We start from the raw sequence: 21509 nt of genomic DNA on the forward strand, positions 1-21509 counted from the left end.
CTAGAGGGAAGCGCGAGCGCAAGCGCAATGAGGCATGGAGTTGCTCTCGACGCGCGCCACATTGAAAGCTTGCGACATGCCGCGAAGCGGCTCAGTCGCGCGCCAGCTATCGTGCGGGTGGTATCGTTTTCTCGTTTTCTCGACGTTCCCTGTGGTGTACCGTGTTGAGCACGAAAAAGCCCGCGTAGGCGTAGTGAACATTCGCGCGTTGGCGCAAACGAGCCACGCGGATTTCATCGAGTAAGAAATCGCGCGACACCGCTTAGGACGGCAAAGTAATAGCGCGACGCGGACGCGGACGCGTCGTCCTCGAAAATTGGAATAGTCGAGGGTCGCGTTTTGCTACTCTTGGACCAGTGTCAGATCTCGGGCTCGTCCGCGCACGGGAAAATCCCCGGCTTGCACCGCCGTTCGAGGTCGTTCTCGCGGTGAAGTTCCCGCAACCGCGCGTTCTTGACTCTCTGTTTCCCTCGGGCAACGTGTCGTCGAGCCCAAGACCGATCAAGGAACCTCGAATACCTCGGAGAGAGTAGCGAAAGTGGGGTGATAATAGAATCGCGGATATACTGTATCGCGTATCTGTGATGTGCGAGTGAGCAATGGAGTCACCAGTCATGTACGATTCAGCGGCCCATCAGGCCCAGGCCCATGGAGCGGCCGATCTTAAGAAGGCTCAAGTACTCAATAACAACAACAACAATCATCCGAGCAACAACAACAACAACGTCGCGGCGAACAACAACAACTCGGCGCTGCAGGTGAATCACAATCACAGCCAGCAGCAGACCAGCGCGGTGGTCAGCAAGGTCTCGGCGAGCAAGGCTAGCCTTCACCAACAGTACGCGGAACATTGCGCAGCGGCCGGTGAGCTGACGGACCTGAACACGCCGGAGATATCGTTGGATCTGCAACACCTGATCGACGACAGCCACTTCAACGACGGCCTGTTGGACATGCTGGGCGCGAACAACGGAGCCGTGAAACATGTCAGAACGCCCGGTTATCCGCGCACCACGTTGGCCTACATGCCGCAACCGGTACACAGCGGGGCGAGTTACCATCAGGGCAGCAACAGCTGTAGCGACAGCAACAGCTCGAGCTCCGAGTCGCCCAGCATCAAAGAAGAGCCCCTCGACCCGGCGGATTATCGTCGTCACTGCCCCCAGTATCCACCAGGTGGATACAGTCCGGTAACCAATGGACCGTTCGCGAACGGTGCGCCAACCTTCACCACTCTGACGCCGTCCACGGTGCCCGGCGGTCATCCGGGTGCGCCCGTGCACCAACCACCGCCCCGGGGCGGCCCGATGAAGCCGGTGATGGCGCACCAGCACCACGCCAACTCCGCGGCCGCAGCGGCCAGGAAACAGAGCAAGGCTATCGACAAAGCCAGCGACGAGTACAGAAGACGACGCGAGAGGAACAACATAGCGGTGAGGAAGAGCCGCGAGAAGGCGAAGGTACGGTCGCGGGAAACCGAGGAGAAGGTGAAGCTTTTGGTGAAGGACAACGACCTGCTCAAAAAGAGGATCGAGTTGCTCACCGAGGAGCTAAACGTGCTCAGGTCCCTGTTCAGCAGCGTCGGCGTGGTGCCCGAACAGCTGCATCGCGAGATCTCCAGGCACCTCGATCAGTTCCAGCAACACGCGGTAGGACCCATGTAGCGCACGAAGTCGTCCTCGAGCGACGCGATGGCGTCGCGTCGCGGCTATCGTGCCTTTCTCTCGTCCACCGTCGACCTTCGTCCCTTGCCTTTCGGCCCGATACGATTGTGAGGGGATTCGCTGCGAGCGGGACTTCCGGCTTCCTGGGACCCGATCATCTCGCGCCTTCTCGATACTTTCGCGAGCATTGTAAAAGCACAGAAAAGAGAGAGATACAAACGTTTAGAAAACGTCGCGGTTCGTACCGTCGACGTCACCGCGTCTTTGTCTCGTTCAACGAGTGGAGAACGCGTGGTGCACGTGCGTAGTTCGAGAGAGCTACGCGTTAGTGGATAGTAGAATAGACGCGGAGGCAATGGAGAACGGTGAGAGGGCGAGGAACGAAGCTAGCGAAGGAGAATACGAGAAGCAAGAGGCGTGACTAGCTCGTGGAAGAGAGTCCCGTTCGACTGTAGCTCCCGGGGTAGAGCTTTCCGGCAGCTGGAGCTTAGTCGACAACTTCGCGTGGAAGAAAAGTGTGCCTCTGCTCGTGGCGAACTGTTTACATCAAGTGCACCGGACACTTTTCCCCTTTTTCGCCCGCACGAAAGCGGAAACGAACGAAAAGAACGGAGGCAAATAGCTCGCGGCGTATACCGCGACGCGCCAGAGAGATAGGTGAAAAATTGACCGAGAATGGCGGTCCGAATTCGTTCTTCCCCATTTTTCGTCCCTACTATTTTCGTATCTACCTTTTGCAAGTACGTAAAAGACTGGGTGGTTCGCGTGCCGCGTGTGTCTCGCGGGGTTCGCCACCGCCAGTTAGATCGCGCGTAATTCGCAACACGGAGACGCGTTACGACTCTGAACAAATCACGCGTCGATCTTGTACAAGCGCATCGATCACGCTCTCGCAGACACACGAGCACGCGTACGTGAACTAACGCATACACGGATACGCGGGTACTGCGTGTGCATACGTAAGCTCGTCCGCATAAATCTAAGAATTCTCTCGACGATACACATTTTTGATGCATCTTCCACTGATCGTACACGCATACACGCATATACACATACGCGCAGAATCGTTTAAAGCAAACACGCGCACACTTGGAAAACGTACAAAGCGCGACGACGACGACGATGATGCGATGCTCGCGTACCGTGCGTTGCGTTCAGATTCGTTCTTAGATATCGATCGATTTAATTAGATTATTGTTCTCATTACCAAGTACCTAAAAAGAAAAAAAAAATGAAAAGGCATACCGAGATACCGTAACCGCGATGTATCAGTATCGATGCGACGACAACGACGACGCGAAATTTTCTCGATTCGCGCGTCGTGTTTCTCGACAGGGCGATTACGCGAACATCCAGAATAAACGAAGAAAGAAAAAAAAATCGAAAAGAAAAAAACTCTTACACGCCCTTGTATTATAGCTCTATATTAATTTTATTATATTCGAGATGTATGTACATAAAAAAAGCTAATATATTTTGTTAGAGAAACGATACGCTCGTGTTTTGTGCGCCAGGGAGAGAGAGAAAGAGAGAGAAAGAGTGAGCGTGAAAGAGCAAAAGAGGAGAAAATTATATGTCGATTGTGCGAGCGCGCATGTGTCCAACAAACCGAACCGTTTTAGTTATACATTTTAAGTGCGAACGCATGCTAGAGATTACGGCGAGAGGGAGAGAGAGAGAGAGATAGAGAAATATATATATAAATGTATATATATTTCGCCGACGTTACCAGGGATTCGGTCCAACCGAGTCCCTTCACCTTTGAGTTACCGTAAAATCGCGTGAAGCGGGCTTCATTTCATTATTATCTTTTTTTTTTTCGTCCTTTTTCGTTCGTAGATTCGATCGCGTGCGAGAGAACGATATTTGTTACTACCTTATATACGTACTTGTGCGACAAGTTTAATGTTTTTTCTTTATTTTTCTTTTTTTTGTCCTTTTCTTCTAAGACTTTTGTCGGGTCTCTCGGTGATGCACGACTCAAACAAACGTGTGCACGCGTACATCACCCGTGCGTGCATGCCCGCGCACAAAACGCATGCCCGCACAACGAGCGTGCGAGTTACAGTACACGTGCACGCGTTCCTTGGCGTATGACTGATGTATGTTAGGTACGAGATTACCTGTCACGGTTGTCTTCTTGTCTATGCACAAATATATTTTGATATAAAAAGCTGCAAGCGTTCTTTGTTCACCCTCTACGGAAGCACGCCTTCTCTTTTTAGCTGTCGCTTCAACAGGTTGTACCCAGGGCCGGTGAAAGCGGACGGGAAATGACGAAACTTTTCAGAATGATAGAACGTAGTAATTGACGCGAAATCTTGCGTCGCCACGAGCTCACCGGTACTCCTGAATTCAAGATATCCCATCCCTCCTAACAAGAATCTCCATTTCGAGGACCTTAATGCTAACAAACGTCGTTGGCATTAGGAATGCTACTTATAATATAAAAGGTAGGATATCCTAAACTGTTAGGGCCAGAAGAATGCTCCGTCGTCGTAGCGATTCGTCCAATTGACGCAATAAGCACTTATCGCGCCTTGTATCTGGTCATCGCGATATAAAAACAAAACGATCGATCAATATTTTCCAGGTTTGAAAATGACAGCGCCTCTTTGTGAATCGTATCGAAATGCTACGATGAAAAATCGTGAAAATACGAACGATCGTTTAAGGGAGCAATGCTTCTACGACGCGACGAGCGAAAGACAATAAAGCTGTCAATCGTTGATCCGGTGGTAAAAATTGAGCCTGTCGCGCACGTACACACGCGCGTGGAAAGCGATCGGTCGCGCGAATCCGCGGCCAATGAGTCACAAGATAAGTTTGTTGTTAGTCAGATAAATAGATTAACACCATTGTGACGACCGTCGCGTTTCTACTGCGCTCTCGTGGAACAGGATACGCGTTCTACGAGCACCAACGATCATAGGCGTTCGCGCGCAAGGAAACGAACGATCCCGGTGTGTAATCAGCCAAACGAGTTTTTCATACTCCGATGCAAAAAGAATCGCAACACGAGATTTCCGCGTGTCGACTATCCAGCGTTTATTCTTTTTCTCAGAACGAATAGATCGCGTTGTTCGGCTAGACGCAGGTACGTCTTGCGTGGAGAGGGGCAAATTATCGTTTAAGAAAAATGAAGTTTGACGATCGAAGTCTGGAGTTGGAAGACGGGCAGAGTCGGAGCGAAACACGTGGCCCCGTCGATCAACAGGTTCTCGAACTTGTTGAACAATGTCGTGCTTTCGCGTATGCGTGTTTGCTCTCGTGTGACGCGGTTAAAAGATCTCGAGAAAACTTACGTTTTATTTGATAACGTTGATTAATACTTCCTGATTGCCAGCGCTCTAAATAGACGTTATTAACGATTCAATGACGGGATGTAATCCACTGCTTGCACAGACGTTACCACAGACATTTCGATAGATAAATATGCAAATATCCGTGATACGTATCTGCTACTAGTTTCCGACGTACGCCTCACATTTTCGAGAGCGTCGTAAAAATATCGCCCCGGGGTGAAAGAACGTTTCGCGAGCGGATCTTATCGGCCAAGTGAAAACGACATTGTACCTCCGATATATCAACGACAGACACAATTAAAATTCTGAAAGTTTCGACGAGGGACGTGCCGTTAACACGAAGAAATCGTTAAAAGCTCATAGATACTTGAAATTTTCGAAGAACATCCCCAAATGCTCTACTCCCGAAAAAACTTTGTATTGCCGTGGAAGCGAGAAGCTCCCAAACTTAGATCTCTCGTCAAAGCTAGGACCAGGATGCATTCTGTGAAAGTTACGGTTCACTTGGCAACGCATTGCGGTCTATCCGACGGTAAGAGGGCAACGTAATTAGTCGTTAGTTTACGTCAACTTGTCTCAGGGCTGAAGAACGCTCCGAGATATAAATATGCGACGCGAAAACAGCTTCCGGGATGCTCGATCTTCCACTTTCCGGAAGAAATTCTAACGTGAAAATGCGTTTAAACGACTATCCCTCTACTCCTGTATTCTGTACGCGAGAATGCTAGTTAAATATTTTTAAGAGAACCGTCGTGTATGCAAATTTCATAAAAATGGGCGCGTTATGGTTAAGTAACGTTCCTTGTTAGACGGGACGATGGAAGCTGTTCGAACGAGCGGAATCAAGTTCTTGTTCCAGCGATCGTCGGTCTAATGGGGCGCGGAGTCTCCCGTTCAATTTCATGACGGTCGCGCGATGTTGACACACCTGCCGCGGACTAATCGATACTTTAATTACCCTAAACGTTACATAATCGCGTAGTCGATGTTCCCGAGGAGTCGTTGCGTTGTCGCTGGATGATCCGCTCCGAGGCGTCGATGACGGAAAAGAAGCGAGACGAATACGCTTCCGTTCCGCGTTAGGAGGCAGAAGGACGTCGAATGCAGCTCGACGCCGCATTAAAACTATGACATAATGCAACGAGTTTTGACGCCGGGTTGTCTACGTGCACATGTCGCGGCCGTCGCTAGTTTTAGACACAAGCTCTGCCAACGACAGCCGCTCGTCCGTAGCGCGGATTTCAGGAGAGACGATTAGCTGAGAATACGACTACTGTGTGTGACCCGACTGTCCGACACGAGCGAAACTATGCCAGGCATTCGCCTCGAAAATACGGAAACGGCATTCCAGCATCTCGAGGGTCGATTAATCGCTCGCGCGTTTCGTGAATGACAGCCACCGCAAACGCCGCGAAGCGAAGGGTTCATCGTTATTCCGTACCACGAATTTCACGGACGAACAGACCCTCCTCCTCTTGTCGAAAGTGCTTTCCCCAAGCTCGAAATCATCGGTTTTGACAATGTCGACGTTATTAGCGACACGCTGGCACCGGTATTATTATCCACCCTTCTATTATTCGTCTCTATTCTGGCTCCGACGGTATATGGGTTAGGGCCAGCTCTACCAACACCGTTCCTCACCCACGCACCCGCGCCCGCGCACGCTTCTTTTTCCCTTGCTCCGAACGCGAACCTATTCCGACTCGTGGATTCAGTTTTGCCGGGATTTTTGCATTTTAAACTGTCAAGAAGGTCTCCGTTCCTCTGTGTTTGTTTAAAATCTTCAAAATGAAATTATTCAACCCTGTAACGACATACTGGGAGTCTTTCAGGTTTGGCACGAATCGTTGGAAATATACAATGAGAAATGCAGTGGTATTTATACTGAATATTTTTTAGAAAGAGATGCTATAATATTGTGGATAAATTGTATTCTTTGACGTCTAGCAGAGCTTGAAAGCGTGGGTCGGAAGTGACCCGGCCCCGCGATTAAAAATATTCCTTTCTTTCGTCGACATCGTAGCTTTGAAACCTTTTCTACGTTCGACTTGAAAATGTTTAGACATTTTCGATTCCAAACTCTTGGCGTCCCAAGCGAGCGATATTTGGGGTCACACTTTCGTTCCTCGAACGTTCGAGGAACCATCTTGGAAGGTTCTTTCCATTCGTCCGTCCTCGAGTTCCCCTGCCTGTTCTCTTCTAGTCGGATTGAAAAGTATCTGGCCACGAGTTAAAAGGGGAGTCTCGTAGATCGGCATCGCGGTTCACTGCTGCGAGCACGATGTGGGTGTGACCTGGTTTCCGAGAGTTTCACTTTCCTGTAACATCGTTGCACGGAGGAGGTAAGGAGGATTCGACCCCAGAGTGTTACGTCATGCATTGTTATGCCGGCCGTAACGGGTCGTAGACGTACGTGCGGAACTCCGCGGGAATTAAAATAAGCGAGCGATCATTTCGCTCGCGCTGGATGAAAAGCCTTCTATTCAACCGCTGAGCGACTCGTCGGGAACCATTTGCCCGTGCTCGATCGATGAGTCACAAAAAAACGAAAAGAACTATACTAGCTGAAGCGTTCCGAGCGTTCGATCCTTCGCTGAACCCTTGGTATTTCGCGCGACTCTTTGTCCCGGATCCTGCCGCGAAAAATTTCGGACTTCTCGATCGTCGGGCCAAACGTTCCGTCAAACTCGTAAAACTTTTGATAGGAAACGAAACACTTGCGGAAGGTCAACCCTCTCGTGCGCGCAAAACTCACTCTGGGCGCCAAATTTCTTTTCAACGAACCCTTACTTACTTTTGCAGGCATTGTTCTGCCGAATATCGATTACAATAGAGTACTAAATTTGTTGGGCATAATTATTAAGGTTTATTTCAAATACGACTCGTAGAAGGGTTTATCGCTACCATGTTTACGTTTCTGTCATTTTCTCATCGATGTCTCTATAGACGAAAGAAAGTTTCTCAAAGCACGCAGTCGAGTTTTCGGTAGAAGGACCCGTGAAAACTCTGGATTGTGCGGGAAATCGTGGGGTCCCGATGCGTCCACGCGGATTCCACGACGCGCAATGACGACACTAACGAATTCATAACGCGTGCTCGATGCGCAATGCAACGCGCTCGCGTGTCGACGGTCGTTGGTGTGCGCGCGTGCGCGCGTGCGCCTACCTTCGCCACGATCCTCGAGCGTGCGGCGGCATATATAAAAGAGCGTTCTAGCGTGCGACCTATATTCCACGCCTGCATTGCTATATTAGACGCGCGCGACGCATCAGGGACGCGCATCCGACCAGCGCCTATTCCCCGCCTCACCTGACGCCAATCAAACACGAATTCACCGAATAATTTGACCGCGTCTACTCAACCAGCGGGAAACCCCCATTTTTATATCGATTGCTTCGCTCCCGCTAGCCAATTTTACTTTCATCCGCTATTTTTTAACTAGCTACGCATTTACTTATCAGTTTAAAATTGCATATCCAGCTGGTGGTGCAGGGGAATATATTTTAGACTGTACACGGGCAGAACAGTCTCAATTTTATACGACAAGTCGTTTTGTCGGCCTAACCCCGATGAAACAGAGATCTCTAGACGCAGAGCATTGGCACGGCAATCGACGTGTTAAATAGTCGCCTGAATTGGTCGATATTAAAGACTGTGCGCAGCAGAGAAAAAGAAACGATTCCATAGAAGCGTTCGTTTAACCTTTTGTAGTCCAATTGCGCCTCCCATGTATGTACAAAGATTCTCCGACGGTGAGGTTCGACTGCATTAGTTTCGAATAACATTGCTTGTGGATTCAGTCATTATTCGTACCAGAAATACTCGCTAATGCATACATGTTCGAGCAACGCGAGAATGTTTTACAAAGGAATAAAATTAAGAGAGCAATGACGTCCGATGCAAAATTCTGTGGACAAACGATCATAAAATTTCAACGTCTCATAACGTGGAGATGTTTCAAAAGATAATGTTTTTGTCCGAAAAATAAGAATGCCCTGTTAGAAGACTATGAGATCAGATATGCGTGAAAATAAGGCGGTTACGTTATTTACAAAACGAAGCTGATGCATCAGCGCGACTTTGAACGGTAGCCAGCTTCGTCCAACGATTCATCCGGCCGAAGCCCATCGTACGCGCGGGTGTGCGCGTTCACGCACCCACGCGGCCACGAGGAAGTTAAGAATTTATTTTTATCACGGTTCTTCCGTACGACCAAACGCTTCACCCACTCGATCGATGGACCGGCACCGTAAAGGCGACGTCGTCTTCCCGAGTGTAAATTACACTTTGATGACCCGACAAATGGCTCTAGCACCTCGCTCTATCGTCTACAAACACCATCGTACGTTCCGCGACATACTCGCGGTGCAAATACAGATGAACAAATACGAAAGATTACTCCGTTCTCGGCAGGCGCCATCGCGAACCGACAGAAATCTAAAACAATCGCAGATATACGATACTCTCTCGTCGAATCTTAAATTTTTGTCGCGATAACGACGCTGTCGTACTTCCAGGAACGAGTACAGTGATCTCGTAAACGCTACGGGATGCTAACAAAATGGCAGTTCCTTTGCATTTTTAATTTGCAAGGTTTGGTGGGGGATTTGGGCACCTGATGGTTTAATTCGTAAGAGTACGTGTTTTGGGGTTTCTTTAATGATAACGTACCGACTTGCTACCATGTATGCTTTGGTGGGAGTTTTGACAGTGCTCGTACCGTCGAAATGTAGCTCATATTACTGTAATTCGACAATATAATTAAATATGTGTACTCACGTATTATGGAAACCATGAGCATCCTTATTGACCGTGAGACCTACAATTATCGGATCGACGAGGGTAATGGTCATCCGAGGAGAGCAAGAATTAAGAAATGCTGGGACTCCGAGAGGGTTCCGGATCACCTGAAAAAAAGAGAATTACCGTTCACGAGGGAGTACGAAATACAGGTGGATACCAATTATGGCCCATGTATAAATGATTGCACGCAGATGTTTGTAAAGTAATTTTGTCAATTATCAAAGTTCAGGTCACGAAATTCGATAAGATCGTCTTAGATACATCAAGCCATTTTGAAATTCTGGTAAGAGACGTTTTTAAAAATTGTTTTGACGGACAAATGGGAGAAAAGATTGAGCTCCGTAGTGGTAAGGGGACGAGATCTTTACGAGGAGATCGATATCGTCGATCAGCGTCGATCGGTCCGATTGGCAAATGGCTCGCGCGGACGATTCGGACTGGCGCGCGGTGCGATATTAATAACCGAGCGAGAAAGAAACGCGACGATTCCGTTCGCCATATGGTCAACCTAAATTCTAAGAGCACGTCGTAACTAGCATAACCGGGATAGCCTACATAAAGAGAGCAGATACTAGGCTAGCCGGCTGGAACGACGGCCAGCCAGCGAATGGACGAACGAATCCGCACAGTGACTACTGTAACATATGTACGTGCAGGCAAGTGTCGAGAATTCCTTCCACGTTCCTTCGCGTCGGAAAGAAAAAAACGTGAATGAAACGTCCGGCGCACAGCGACGCCGGAGATCCCTCGCATGCTGGGAGCTCGAGCTTATTAGAACGTCCATCGATCGCCATGTTTTTCGATCGAAACGCTTCGATCGTTATTTGTCATAGAAATAACGCAGCAGAAACTATTTGAAATAAAATTTCGTTTTCAAGCTACATCCAAAGATTCTCTTTTTAACCGTACAATCGCAGACTGAACGCGGGGACTCGGATGTATCATCTGGAGTCCAGCTGGCGAGGCGAATAAAAGGCAAACCAAGAATCCCTCGATTATTATTAAACGAGAACAAATGGTTGGTTGGATAACGAAACAAAGTACTCGAATTATCAAATTTTCGTGGAAGACTCCGTTTCCAATTTTACGAATCGCGAATCCAAATCGGAGATCTGGAATCCGGCTGATGACGCGGGTAAAGGATGCACGGTCGGATCGTCGGGACAGATGAGGGGGAAAAAGAAGCGAAAGAATAAAATTCTCGAGGCTCTACGAGGATTCGAGCGATTATGTAATCCACGACGATGCAGAGATCGTCAAACCGTGCGACATCGTTTCGATGTCACCGCGCGTCGCCGTCCCCCGAAACGCGTCGAGATGCGGAGGATTCGCGTTCACCGATTCGACAGCCAGTCGGCCGCACAGTCGTTGTCCTCCTATGGGCTGCGGTCGAGACTTCTCCCATTAAATCACAAATGAATGACATTAGCGGTGCTATAATATCGTACCACTATTACCGTGACGGGTATTACGTGTCACGAGGCGCGTTCTGTTCGCTGGCTCGCTCCCTCAGCTCGCTTTGTCCTCTTCTGTCTCGCGATACTCGCTGTATAATCGTCTCGTTTCCTCGCCGCGACCACTCTCTCTTTCCATCTCCCTCTCCGCCAGTCTCTGGAAACGCTCTTACCGTTGCATGGCAAGGAATCAGGTCACTGCGCTGCAAGAAAGCAAAAGCGGTGCTACGAGCCGCGGATTAGTATTATCGAATATATATACATATATATGTATAGCTATATCCTCCGGAAAAGGACGATGACTAAGGCGTCGTTTCGACAGAACTTTCGCGTACACGTACGGTCGAAGTATTTGCCGCGGACCGCCGTCGACTCGAGCATATGTTTCGCGAAAATTGCCCTTTTGTTCGACAGTCCCGAACCCGGTTTTCCTCCGCGACGAAACATGCCTGAGCTTTCTTCCGCGTCGGCTGAATGCGTTACTTTGTTCAGGGTCGCCTTTCGTTTCTTCTTAAACCATACCCTTGATATACTCGCGTTCCACCGTTTTGTGAAAATAAAAATAATAATATTTAATTTTCTTAAGACTGGCGTGAATGTGAAAAAGTTTGGAAGTAAAGCGCAAGCCCAGAAGTATTCGAATTGAGGATGATTGGACGTTGGTGAACGAAATTTAGCAGATTTCTATCTTTATTACACCTTTCATTGCATATTTTCACAATTTTTGCATCGAAAGATGAACTGTGTAGAGCACACTTTATGCAGCCATTTGTTTCCGAAATAAACGCGGTTAAAATTTAGATTGCATAGTTCGTGTACCGATAAAACTTTGGTACTGATAGGTCGTGTGGCTCAAATTCTGACTTTGAACCCCATTTGCCCCTCTGAAACTCAGGTAAGCGTAATGCGACTAGGCTAGTTGCAACGCGCAATAACAAAGTTTGTGCTCCTACAGAGCGGTGCGTGAACGCTTTAATTAATTAGAGAAGCGAAACAATTACATCCTTCCGCCGCGTCCTAACTTTCCCAGTTTTATGGCTCGCGTAATCGACCTATCGCCGCTTCCTTTTAATTAAATCTATTTAAAAACGACCACGAATTGTAAACGCTCTCAATTCTAAACATTTGGAAAATCAACTGTAATTATTGTCCATCGATCGTACGATGGTACTTCAAAAAATAGAAATTTTGTCTGGAAACTCATTAAAATATGACGATGCAATTTATTAACGAAGGAGTATCGTGTTTGATTAAAAACTATGAAGCTCATGATCTCTGCTCGACAAGCAATTTAGGTCTCGTTTGAAACGGATCTTCCGCAGTAGAAAAGGTCGAACGCGCGAACCACGTCTGACCACGGACGGTACGTTTACTCGCTGTTCGACATTTGGAAGAGGGCGAGCGTCGATCCGAATACACGAGGCGCTAGATCGAGAAGCCGTACTCTTTACTTTTCGCAAGTTCGTGATTTTGCACGTGGAACAATGGACTGATATAGCCGAGTCGACAAAAATCCAACGGCCGTTTTGCGCGGGTACGATCGCGTGCTGTTTCGTGGTTCATCGAACCGTGTTCATCGCAATCCACTGCTCTAAGCGTTTGGTTGTTCCCCGATGCGATCACGCGACACTTAATCCTAGAAACCACAAACTGTTACGTAGCCTAAGAAAGTCTGTTAATTTTCTATATTTTTAAAAGCCTTATTTCGTAAATCAGAACCAGAATCGAAAATAACAAAACCATCTATTACACAATTTAACTTAGACAAGGTAGACAGTATTGTTTCAAGATATTCTGATAGACAGGCTCTACGAGCTTCCTCCTTTTGATGTTTCTAGGATCAACGAGTCACGCATGCATCATTTGCATCTAGTTTTGTACACGATTATACATATAAGTAGCTCTCCGTGGAATGGAATGCCACGAAAAAAAGGACCGGTATCCACGCGAGGATCGACGCGACGTTTCTAATTTTCCACGAGTATCGGAGCCTCGGGCGACTTCCCGGATTCCGCGCGCAAGGACGAAGCGAACTCTCATCCTTCGAGGTTTCTAGATCTTCCTCTTGCGTCGCCGCGATCCACGAGTCACGGCGATGGCACGGGATTCTCTTTGTTCCCGGCGCGCGATCGCTCGCGAGCTTCGAAGCGGCCACATTTTTTCGCTCTGTTCTCCGCGACTCGTCAGCAAAATGCTCGGCCGTTCCATTTTTCCCGGATCATGGACGTATCCTTCGTGCCTCGTGCTTTCGCCGAGGTATGTTCGTCGTTTACAATCCGTGTATTCGTGGCCTTTCGAATCATCGTATACCAGAAATCAGTTGCCACCAGTGTGTATTCTAGTACGGTCAGTAAAAAGCTAGAGCGGCTTGTACATATCTTATCAGATTACGTAAATTTTTTCTATAAATTACATAATGGTTTTAAAGATATAAACGGTTTCTCTCTTCGTTGTTAATCTACAATCTATTCCTGTTTAAGTGTCGTACAGTTAAAAATCTGTCGGAGTCGAACGAATTTTATTCTCGAATAACGAATAAAGTGTTTTGCAGCCAACAAAATTTTTATTTACTGTCAGCGAATAAAATCGACACTGACTTGTGTAATTGTTTCGTTCGATTCGCAAATCGCGCAGATAATTAGTGGCAATCGAACGAACAGGCCAGATTACGATAGACACCACCGGGGCCCACGAACAACAATCGCGGTAATAATGGCGACTGCGACGACAACGCGATCATAATAATTATTGCATAATGACGACGGCAAGCCTGCCTACTGGCGAACGCGGTAGCAGTCACTTTCCTTTTTCAGTGGCCTGGATCATCCTATCTTCCTCTCCTAGCTCGACGATCGCTATCGTTTCCCCTTGCACCGACTCCGTCAGCGCGAGCTACAGAATCGATACGAACGATCGGCAGCGTTATCGTTCCTGTTGGATTATATAACAAACTAGAATAATAGAGAGTTTATCTCTTAATCGGCAAAGTTAAATAGTCCAACAGAGCAAGCACTACACATTTTTGAAAGCAAACATCGTTCGAGTGGATACCGTCGATTAGTTATAACGAACGATATTTACAACTTCCCTCGCTTTCACTTTATTTTAACGAAAAATATGCTCCCCGGTATCAAAACTTATTTATCGATCTAAAAGGAAAATGTTCTGCTATTTGGATTTTCAATGAATAGTCCAATATCTGTTTATGCCATAATTACTGCCTTGATGCGAGAAATGGATTTCAAATTCTCGTTTCTTGTCTCGGACCATCAAGCACGAGCATTCGCAAACAAAAAAGCGCTGACCTCCGCTCGAGCACCAGAATCTGGGCCCTTGCAAAATACCTTTGCTCGCGCGAAGACCTCGAAAACGATCGAAAAACTCGTCGCGTCGTACGGTTTCCATGAAATCGGGGAAACTGTGGATCGGTTAGGTGTTAGCTACCGAGCTACGATCTCTTTTCACGCACCTGGAGAAGCCTGCACCGAAGGATCAAGGATCGAGTGACATCGCACGTATCTACTTCACGCTTCCTTAAAACGTCTCCATAAAAAAATAATATAAAATACTGTTCATAACGATACGAACTATATTATAGAAATATAATTGATATACTAAATAATGAATGATTGCTAACGATTCGAAACTTTCAAGATAGTCAATGGAACAGCTTTTTCAGAAGACCTAATAAACAATACGTTGTAACTCCCACAATTTTGAATATTCTAAGTAAATATATCTGCAAAATCTCAATATAAAACAGAGTGCCTAGCATTGAAAAAGAACTACAAGAGACCGAGAAGACTGAAAATAATATAATTCTCGCCTTTCCCCGCATACGGAGTCGTTGAAATAACGATGAACAGTTGTGTACGTGGCTGTGTACGCAAGTATTATAGTTCGTAAGTGTTCCACGGTCACGTGTATGCGTACAACACCTTTTATACCGGTCGTGTCTCCGAGGGGAATACTAATGCACGCAACCGTAGCCGGCGACTGTTCTAACAGCGGCTCCCGAACCGGCAGCTTCCGGTCACGTCGATACAATGAAAAATCGTTTCGAAGGAACGAAAAGGTTTTCTCTCCGGAAAGTAGGTCTCGAAATCAACGTGGCCGGGGGTCCCGCGTTCCCACTGTACGGTACATTTTTGGCGACTTTAGCCATTTTTTATTCCCCCCTGCACGGTGGAACTCCATTTATCCGAACACTCTCGGTTTGTACCATTCACTTTCCTCGTTAGATTGCTCACGCGAGGCTCAGCCCCAGCTACGAGATAAATAATCGCTATCTACCCTGCTTCGGAGCGAACCGACGGCAGAGTTGGGCGAAATTTTATTCGAATATTTATTTGTTACGTTCGCTCGGTCGAGCAGACTTTTACGCGCGCGAATCTGTTATCTTTTATTCGTTGCTCGACATTTTTATTAATATCATTACCCATTTATTAGGAAAAACAATTAATGTACGATGCGCAGCAACGATAGAGTTAAAAAATTATCGAATGCAACGGAGCTTGTATGTATAACGATGATTGTACGAAAGTACATTAACCTTCGAGGTACATTAGTGACTGTGGCTAGATTATGCGAGCGCAGCATATTTTTGCGCGACGATGACTCGATCGCGTTGTCACCTGTAGCGTAAATCGGCCTTTAACGATCCGGATCGACGGCGAATCGCGTCTAGATCAGCGGAATCCGACGCGATGTTGCGACCAAGTAACGAACACGATTTAAAAACACGCGCGCCACGGCCTTGGGGCCTCGATCGGCGTCGCGCGGGCTTATTTAGGTTATTCCGTCTTGTTTAATCGGCAAACAATTCCAACGCGAGCGTCGAAAGACGACGGAAAAATGTGACCGAACACGAATCGAATTAGATCGTCGTGGAACCCGGATCGTCCGCGTTCGTTGCACGATTTTCGTCGTGAAAAATGGTCGGCCGACCAGTCTAGAGAACGAACAATTTCGGAGAGCTCTCGATCCTTTCCCTAGCTCTGCGTGGTTCTCGTTCGAGGCCCGGGAAGTGGGTCAGCCAGATACGAAGAAGCGTAGGAGAGGAACATGGCAGCGTCGTGAACGCGCGGACAGGACGAACGGGGAACTTTCGAGTTCCCATTCTTCCATGTTCCACCTTCCTTCGTCCAATAACCGATCCGTGGAGGTTTCGATAGATCGCGATTAGCGTGTAAAATTCTGTGATCGACTTCCTCTTTGTTGCATTCGATCGCTAAATTAAAAAAACTCGTTCGCAGAATTCGGAATTGTTGTGATTCGTCATCAAAACAGCTCGATAACGCGTGAGAATCGCTTTCTTCCGGGGAAGTGACCGTTGCAAACGCAATGAGATCACGACCATAATATGCGACGATACCGCATTCCTTGACTCATTTTCTCGACGCATCCCTGCGCTTTAACGATACTCGCCGCTTCCGTTTCGCGACCGCTCTGCTCGAATCAAAATTACCTTCGAAACGTAGCCTCAACTACTGCGTCTCCGACGATTTTCCGGAGCGTTAAAATATTTGAATTGGAAAATGTAGACCGAAAATCTCGACAAAAAAAACATATAAATGGGGAACGCCGTCCATCACGTACTGGAGGCATGAATTTCAGAAACGAGCTGCGTAGAAATCAGTGGATCGGCTTGATTAAACGAAAGAAAAAAAAAAGAGAGACGCAGATAGGTAAGTGGAAGAAATAACGAGTGAGATAACGAGGGTGAAATAAAAACGATAAGAGCTCGCGTGCTGGTCTTTATCGTGTTACTGGTGACGATCACCGTGACCCGGTACTATTTCTGGTCTATCCCGTATTTACGCGCGAGAAATAATTCCATTCTTAAAGTTCCCAGTCTCTCGAAGAGTTTTGTAACCCTGCGACGAGGATTCGCGGGCCACGTTTCAATTTTCGTTGCTCACGCGACAGATACTTCATCAGCCAACGCGCGTGTTTATGGTCCCGTAAAACGCCGATTCCACTTTTTCGAACGCGAATCGACGATCCAGTTTTGAAGCAATATCGTCGCCAAAGTCACGGACGTCAGCTACGGATACACGGAATCTTCGAGACGATAAACGTCGATAACAATCGATAACCCAACAGTAAGAATCTCTTCTTTATAGAGTCGCACTATCATTTTTGAGACCTTATCGAGCGCGTGCAGGCATAACCTTCGATCGATCGAGTCTATCGCGAACTTCTGTTGTCGTCAACAATAATATCGACTTTTATACGACGACGAACCGACGAAATTCGGCATTAATCGCTGTCGTACCATCTGACTACCATTAAAAATAAATCAATTTCTCATATACAGTCGCTCAAAAGTCGCAAGCCAAAGCAATTAACTTACACTCGTCGACGTTCTTAAGGCTTTCAAGACTCGGCGATCGAGATTTGCAAGATTTCCAAGCCAATCGAGGCTTTCAAGAGTCTCTTAATCGCTTCGAATCCGTCGTGAGACTCTCTTCGGAAACCAGCGGCTATCGATCGAGACCTTTCTGCCAAACGTAAGAATTTCAGAGTCCGAGTAACGAAGCGCTCGCGGATCCTTTCACCGATTCGAGGCGAACGACGAGCGGTGCATTCGGAACGTGGTCGATCGACCGACTGCGAATAAATTAAACGAACGGCCAGGGCCACTGTTACGGGATCTAATTATGCCAGCGGGAGTAATTCTTGCCGGATTCCCCGAGAGAGGAAGGAACACGGTCGCTCGTAGCGCGCACGCATGCACGCAGCCACGCACCCGCGCTCCGGAGGCCGTTATTCGCGGATGGCTCGCAAGGTCGCGGAATCGCGGATCGCAAGAAAAGTACACCACGCTGGAGAGCACATTACGTGCAACTCCGTACCAACGTACAGAGCACGGAGCCCGTGTTACAGATAGTTTCCCTTTCTTTGCGCGCCTCCTCCCCCTTTTTCTTTTCCCGTACGATATGTCGACGCTCGCCACCGGCCACCGATCCAGCCATGGATGACGCAAAATGACCCTCGCTTATGTCATGTTACGATCCCGTTGTATTTATAGTCGGTGTAGTCGAACGTCATTGACTCCGACGAAACTCCGGCGTTTCAATGAAACGAACGTGCTCCAATGGTCGCCGATAGCGTACACACCCCATCGTTCAGACCGGGACGTCGCGACGCCCCCAACCCAGAATTAGTTTATCGCTACGAGAGCCTTGCGCGCTATTATCGAATCGTAAACGCGCTCCAACTGCAACATTAACGAGACCAAGTCCTTGTATTCTTTGCGAATCGATGCATAATTGCACCACCAGGGATGATTTGGAACCATAGAAATATGTAACTAACATATATTTGAATTCCTTTCAAAGTCAACGATCATCGCAATCACTAAATGCGAAATTCAGAAATTAGCGCGACGTATTTTGTAAAATAGCAAAAGACTGTGTTGCTTCCACAGCAGTTGACCCGTGCCAGCGGATGACCCCCAGTCGTGAACCGAATCTGGTCGGGCTACAGGATTGATGGCGAGACGATGTGTTGCCAAAGTTGTTAGTTGTTTGTAAAACAGATAAAGAACGTAAACTAAAAAACACCGCTTGTACCAGCGTGTTCGATCATCCGGTCGGCTTCTAAAAATATACCAAACGCCATATACAGAGATTAATCGGCCAAGAGAAGCTAAACATTCTCCAAAAGTGAAATCTAGCGATTACGATGGTCGATCGAAGACATAACAAGCGCCCGATATGAAACGTCGCTACGGATGAAAATAAAATTTATAGTAGTCGACGAGATATCGGTGGCCCTCGAGTTTTGGACAAAACGAACAAATCGCCATTATTCTATTCCTGGATTAAACTTTATCTGGGCGTAGTGATCTCCTGTATACTGCTATCACACGATACAGCGTGCTTGTAAACATCTATGTTTTCAATATTTAATGATGTTTTGAATCCAGATACGAAGTTGCTTCTGTTATCGTTTAGCTTCTTATTCTTAGAATTAAGGAACATCGGTCTACAAAACAACGTCGACTGCTGAACAAAACTGTCAAGCTTGGTCTCGACTGCTGCAGCTTTCAATAGAAATAATAAATACACTAATTTATTATTCAAGAACTACAGGTGGCTGTTCTCCGCATGGGAGTTTTTATTCGTCGTTTGTTACTTGTATAAAATTCTGTCAATCTCTGGTATACGCGAAGCGGGAGCAATCTGAAGTACTTTGCCGATAATAGGAGCCAATTAATCACCGTGCTAATGGGAGAAGACCTTTCGCGAGGCAAAAGATCGGAATACCAGATAACGAGAAATACGTGGCTAGGTAGAGTCCATTGTTTCGTCGGCCGACTTGTCGCGTGGGGTATAGATCAAAGCGATCGTACCACAGATTGTTAACCGACACGTAGGTAGTACGACGTCTTCTGATTCGTCGACTGGTCGCATCGTCTTTGGGTTTAGAACATGCAACATCGAGACTTAAAGGCTAGCTACTGTTCGTCCACGAGAAGAAGGCTACCACTAATAATTCGTACGATACTTTATGCGCGCAGCCTTTCAGCGAGGAATCTGCTATAGAGACAAAAGGGGATTTCGATCGCGACCATGATCGATATCGAGGGCGCGCGGACACGGAAGTGCCAGGCGATATCGTCGTTTTGAAAGACGATAGCCCCGTGGATCGTGCCGCGACGTCAGCTTGATAAAAAGAAAAGGAAAAAAAACTGCAAGTGCCGAAAAGTGACTCATCGAATTGCAGAAAGGTGCATGGCGAGTCCCCTGCACCCCTCGCGATAAAACGCCCTTCCGTTTAGTCAGCAAGTGGAAAAAAAATTGATACGCAGATCGAAAACATCGGAGAAAGAGCTGAAAATGTGGCAAACCTTGATCGGATTAGGAAATTCGCGATAAGATCGATTTCCTCGCTGAAAGCTAGACGATGCGTCGCGATCGAAAGAAAAACTCGATCCTTAGATATCATAAGTGATCGAAATTGTACAATTCTTAAACGAGCAATCCAAGATAAGCATGCTATTGCTTCAAATGGTGTATTGGCATTTTCATTTGTACTTGAATGAATATAAACGTGACTGATTTGGGCGCCAACATAATTCTCCGTCGTTTTTATCGAACGCAAAGAATAACGCGATCAATTTCGCGAGTCGGTTTACGTTAGCGATCCATCATCCGTCTAAAGTTTCGACCAAACTCTGAATCTGGCCGTAGTGCCGCAGACCAGGAACGTTTCAGCGGATAACATCGCGCCGGAATTCGCCGTGGATGAATTAATCGAGGCGGCAGAAACGCGTGGGTGGCGTTGCTCGACCCACGTCCTGGCCCACGTGCATCTTCCATCGGTGCTTTTAATTCAACCGTCGCTTCCAACGCTAATTACCTGACGCGCTCGCTACGACGGCGAAATCACAATCGTTCGATGATATCATAAACGAGGTCGTCAAACTCCCTGCTATCTCTCGTCGTCGTCGGTTCCCCGGCCGTTGCGACGACGTTCGATCGTCGATCGACGATGGGAAACGCGGATGTGGGATTAATTTTATCGTCGAGACGGCGAGGGGTACGACGAGTCGTCGCATTACCGACGATGCAGCCGATAGTTGTGCGCACCGAGGCACCTCTAAATCCATTTCAAAGATTACGGAGTCGTTCGACTCATACTTTTCCGCGAATTCGCCTAACGGCGTTGCGCGTCGCGCTTTTGGCGCGCGATAACTTTGTGCGTCTGGCGGAAGAATGCGTCATCGAAGTAACGGCGAACACCTAGCCGATCGAAGACAGACCAACGCGTTCGCCATTTTCTAACGAACGAACGATTCGCGAAATCGGGATTTTTTGCGTTATTGGAACGCGCGGGAGCCCGTATTTTAGGGATTAAATTCTCGATCCCGGACACAGAATTCTATTTGGAGTTCGAAATTTATTCGTGACTCGAGAGTTTGTTTTTCAGATCGATCTGGTATTTTTAAGTCTGTCGTATACGCGAAAGCAATCTGCGAAAAATTGTATTTTTAATTAAAACGCAGGAATTCAATTATTATTTTCATATTCGCGTTTTCGCATTAACCTGAACGCTCGATTAAAATTGTTACGCTTTTTGCAACTTTATCTCGTCGTATTTAATTAGAAAGTCGTGAAGTTAGTTTTTTCTAAAAACAAGAGACATTCGATATGACCTGCAGAAAATGTGTTGAGATTATGTATTATTATAAACTAGATAGTATTTTTTTGTACCGAAGATTGACATTATAGGGAAATGGAATAATATTGCTGCAGCACCACTTGTCATACAAC

The 21509-nt window shown here is 47.1% G+C and overlaps 2 protein-coding genes across 5 annotated transcripts in view; one reads left to right on the top strand and one right to left on the bottom strand.

Moving 5' to 3' along the window:
• Lolal (longitudinals lacking protein-like) overlaps window positions 1-21509 on the bottom strand; it is a 49006-nt gene that overhangs the window by 4919 nt on the left and 22578 nt on the right. For 2 of the 4 annotated variants that reach the window (XM_076773425.1, XM_076773422.1), the window contains 2 exons: window positions 11230-11451; window positions 9749-9876 (listed from right to left, as the gene is read on the bottom strand). In XM_076773425.1, coding sequence (XP_076629540.1) covers window positions 9749-9770 — 22 coding nt within the window. In that variant the 5' untranslated portion in view covers window positions 9771-9876; window positions 11230-11451. Of the gene's footprint in view, window positions 1-9748; window positions 9877-11220; window positions 11452-21509 lie in introns of all 4 variants that reach the window. The other 2 variants (XM_076773423.1, XM_076773424.1) reach the window with 2 other exon arrangements.
• Window positions 4-3837, top strand: LOC143345872 (CCAAT/enhancer-binding protein). Its single transcript, XM_076773421.1, has one exon. The coding sequence runs from the start codon at window positions 600-602 to the stop codon at window positions 1662-1664; it is 1065 nt and encodes a 354-aa protein (XP_076629536.1). The 5' UTR covers window positions 4-599; the 3' UTR covers window positions 1665-3837.

The sequence above is a fragment of the Colletes latitarsis genome, chromosome 9, assembly GCF_051014445.1.
Source record: "Colletes latitarsis isolate SP2378_abdomen chromosome 9, iyColLati1, whole genome shotgun sequence".
NCBI classification, from domain to species: domain Eukaryota; kingdom Metazoa; phylum Arthropoda; class Insecta; order Hymenoptera; family Colletidae; genus Colletes; species Colletes latitarsis.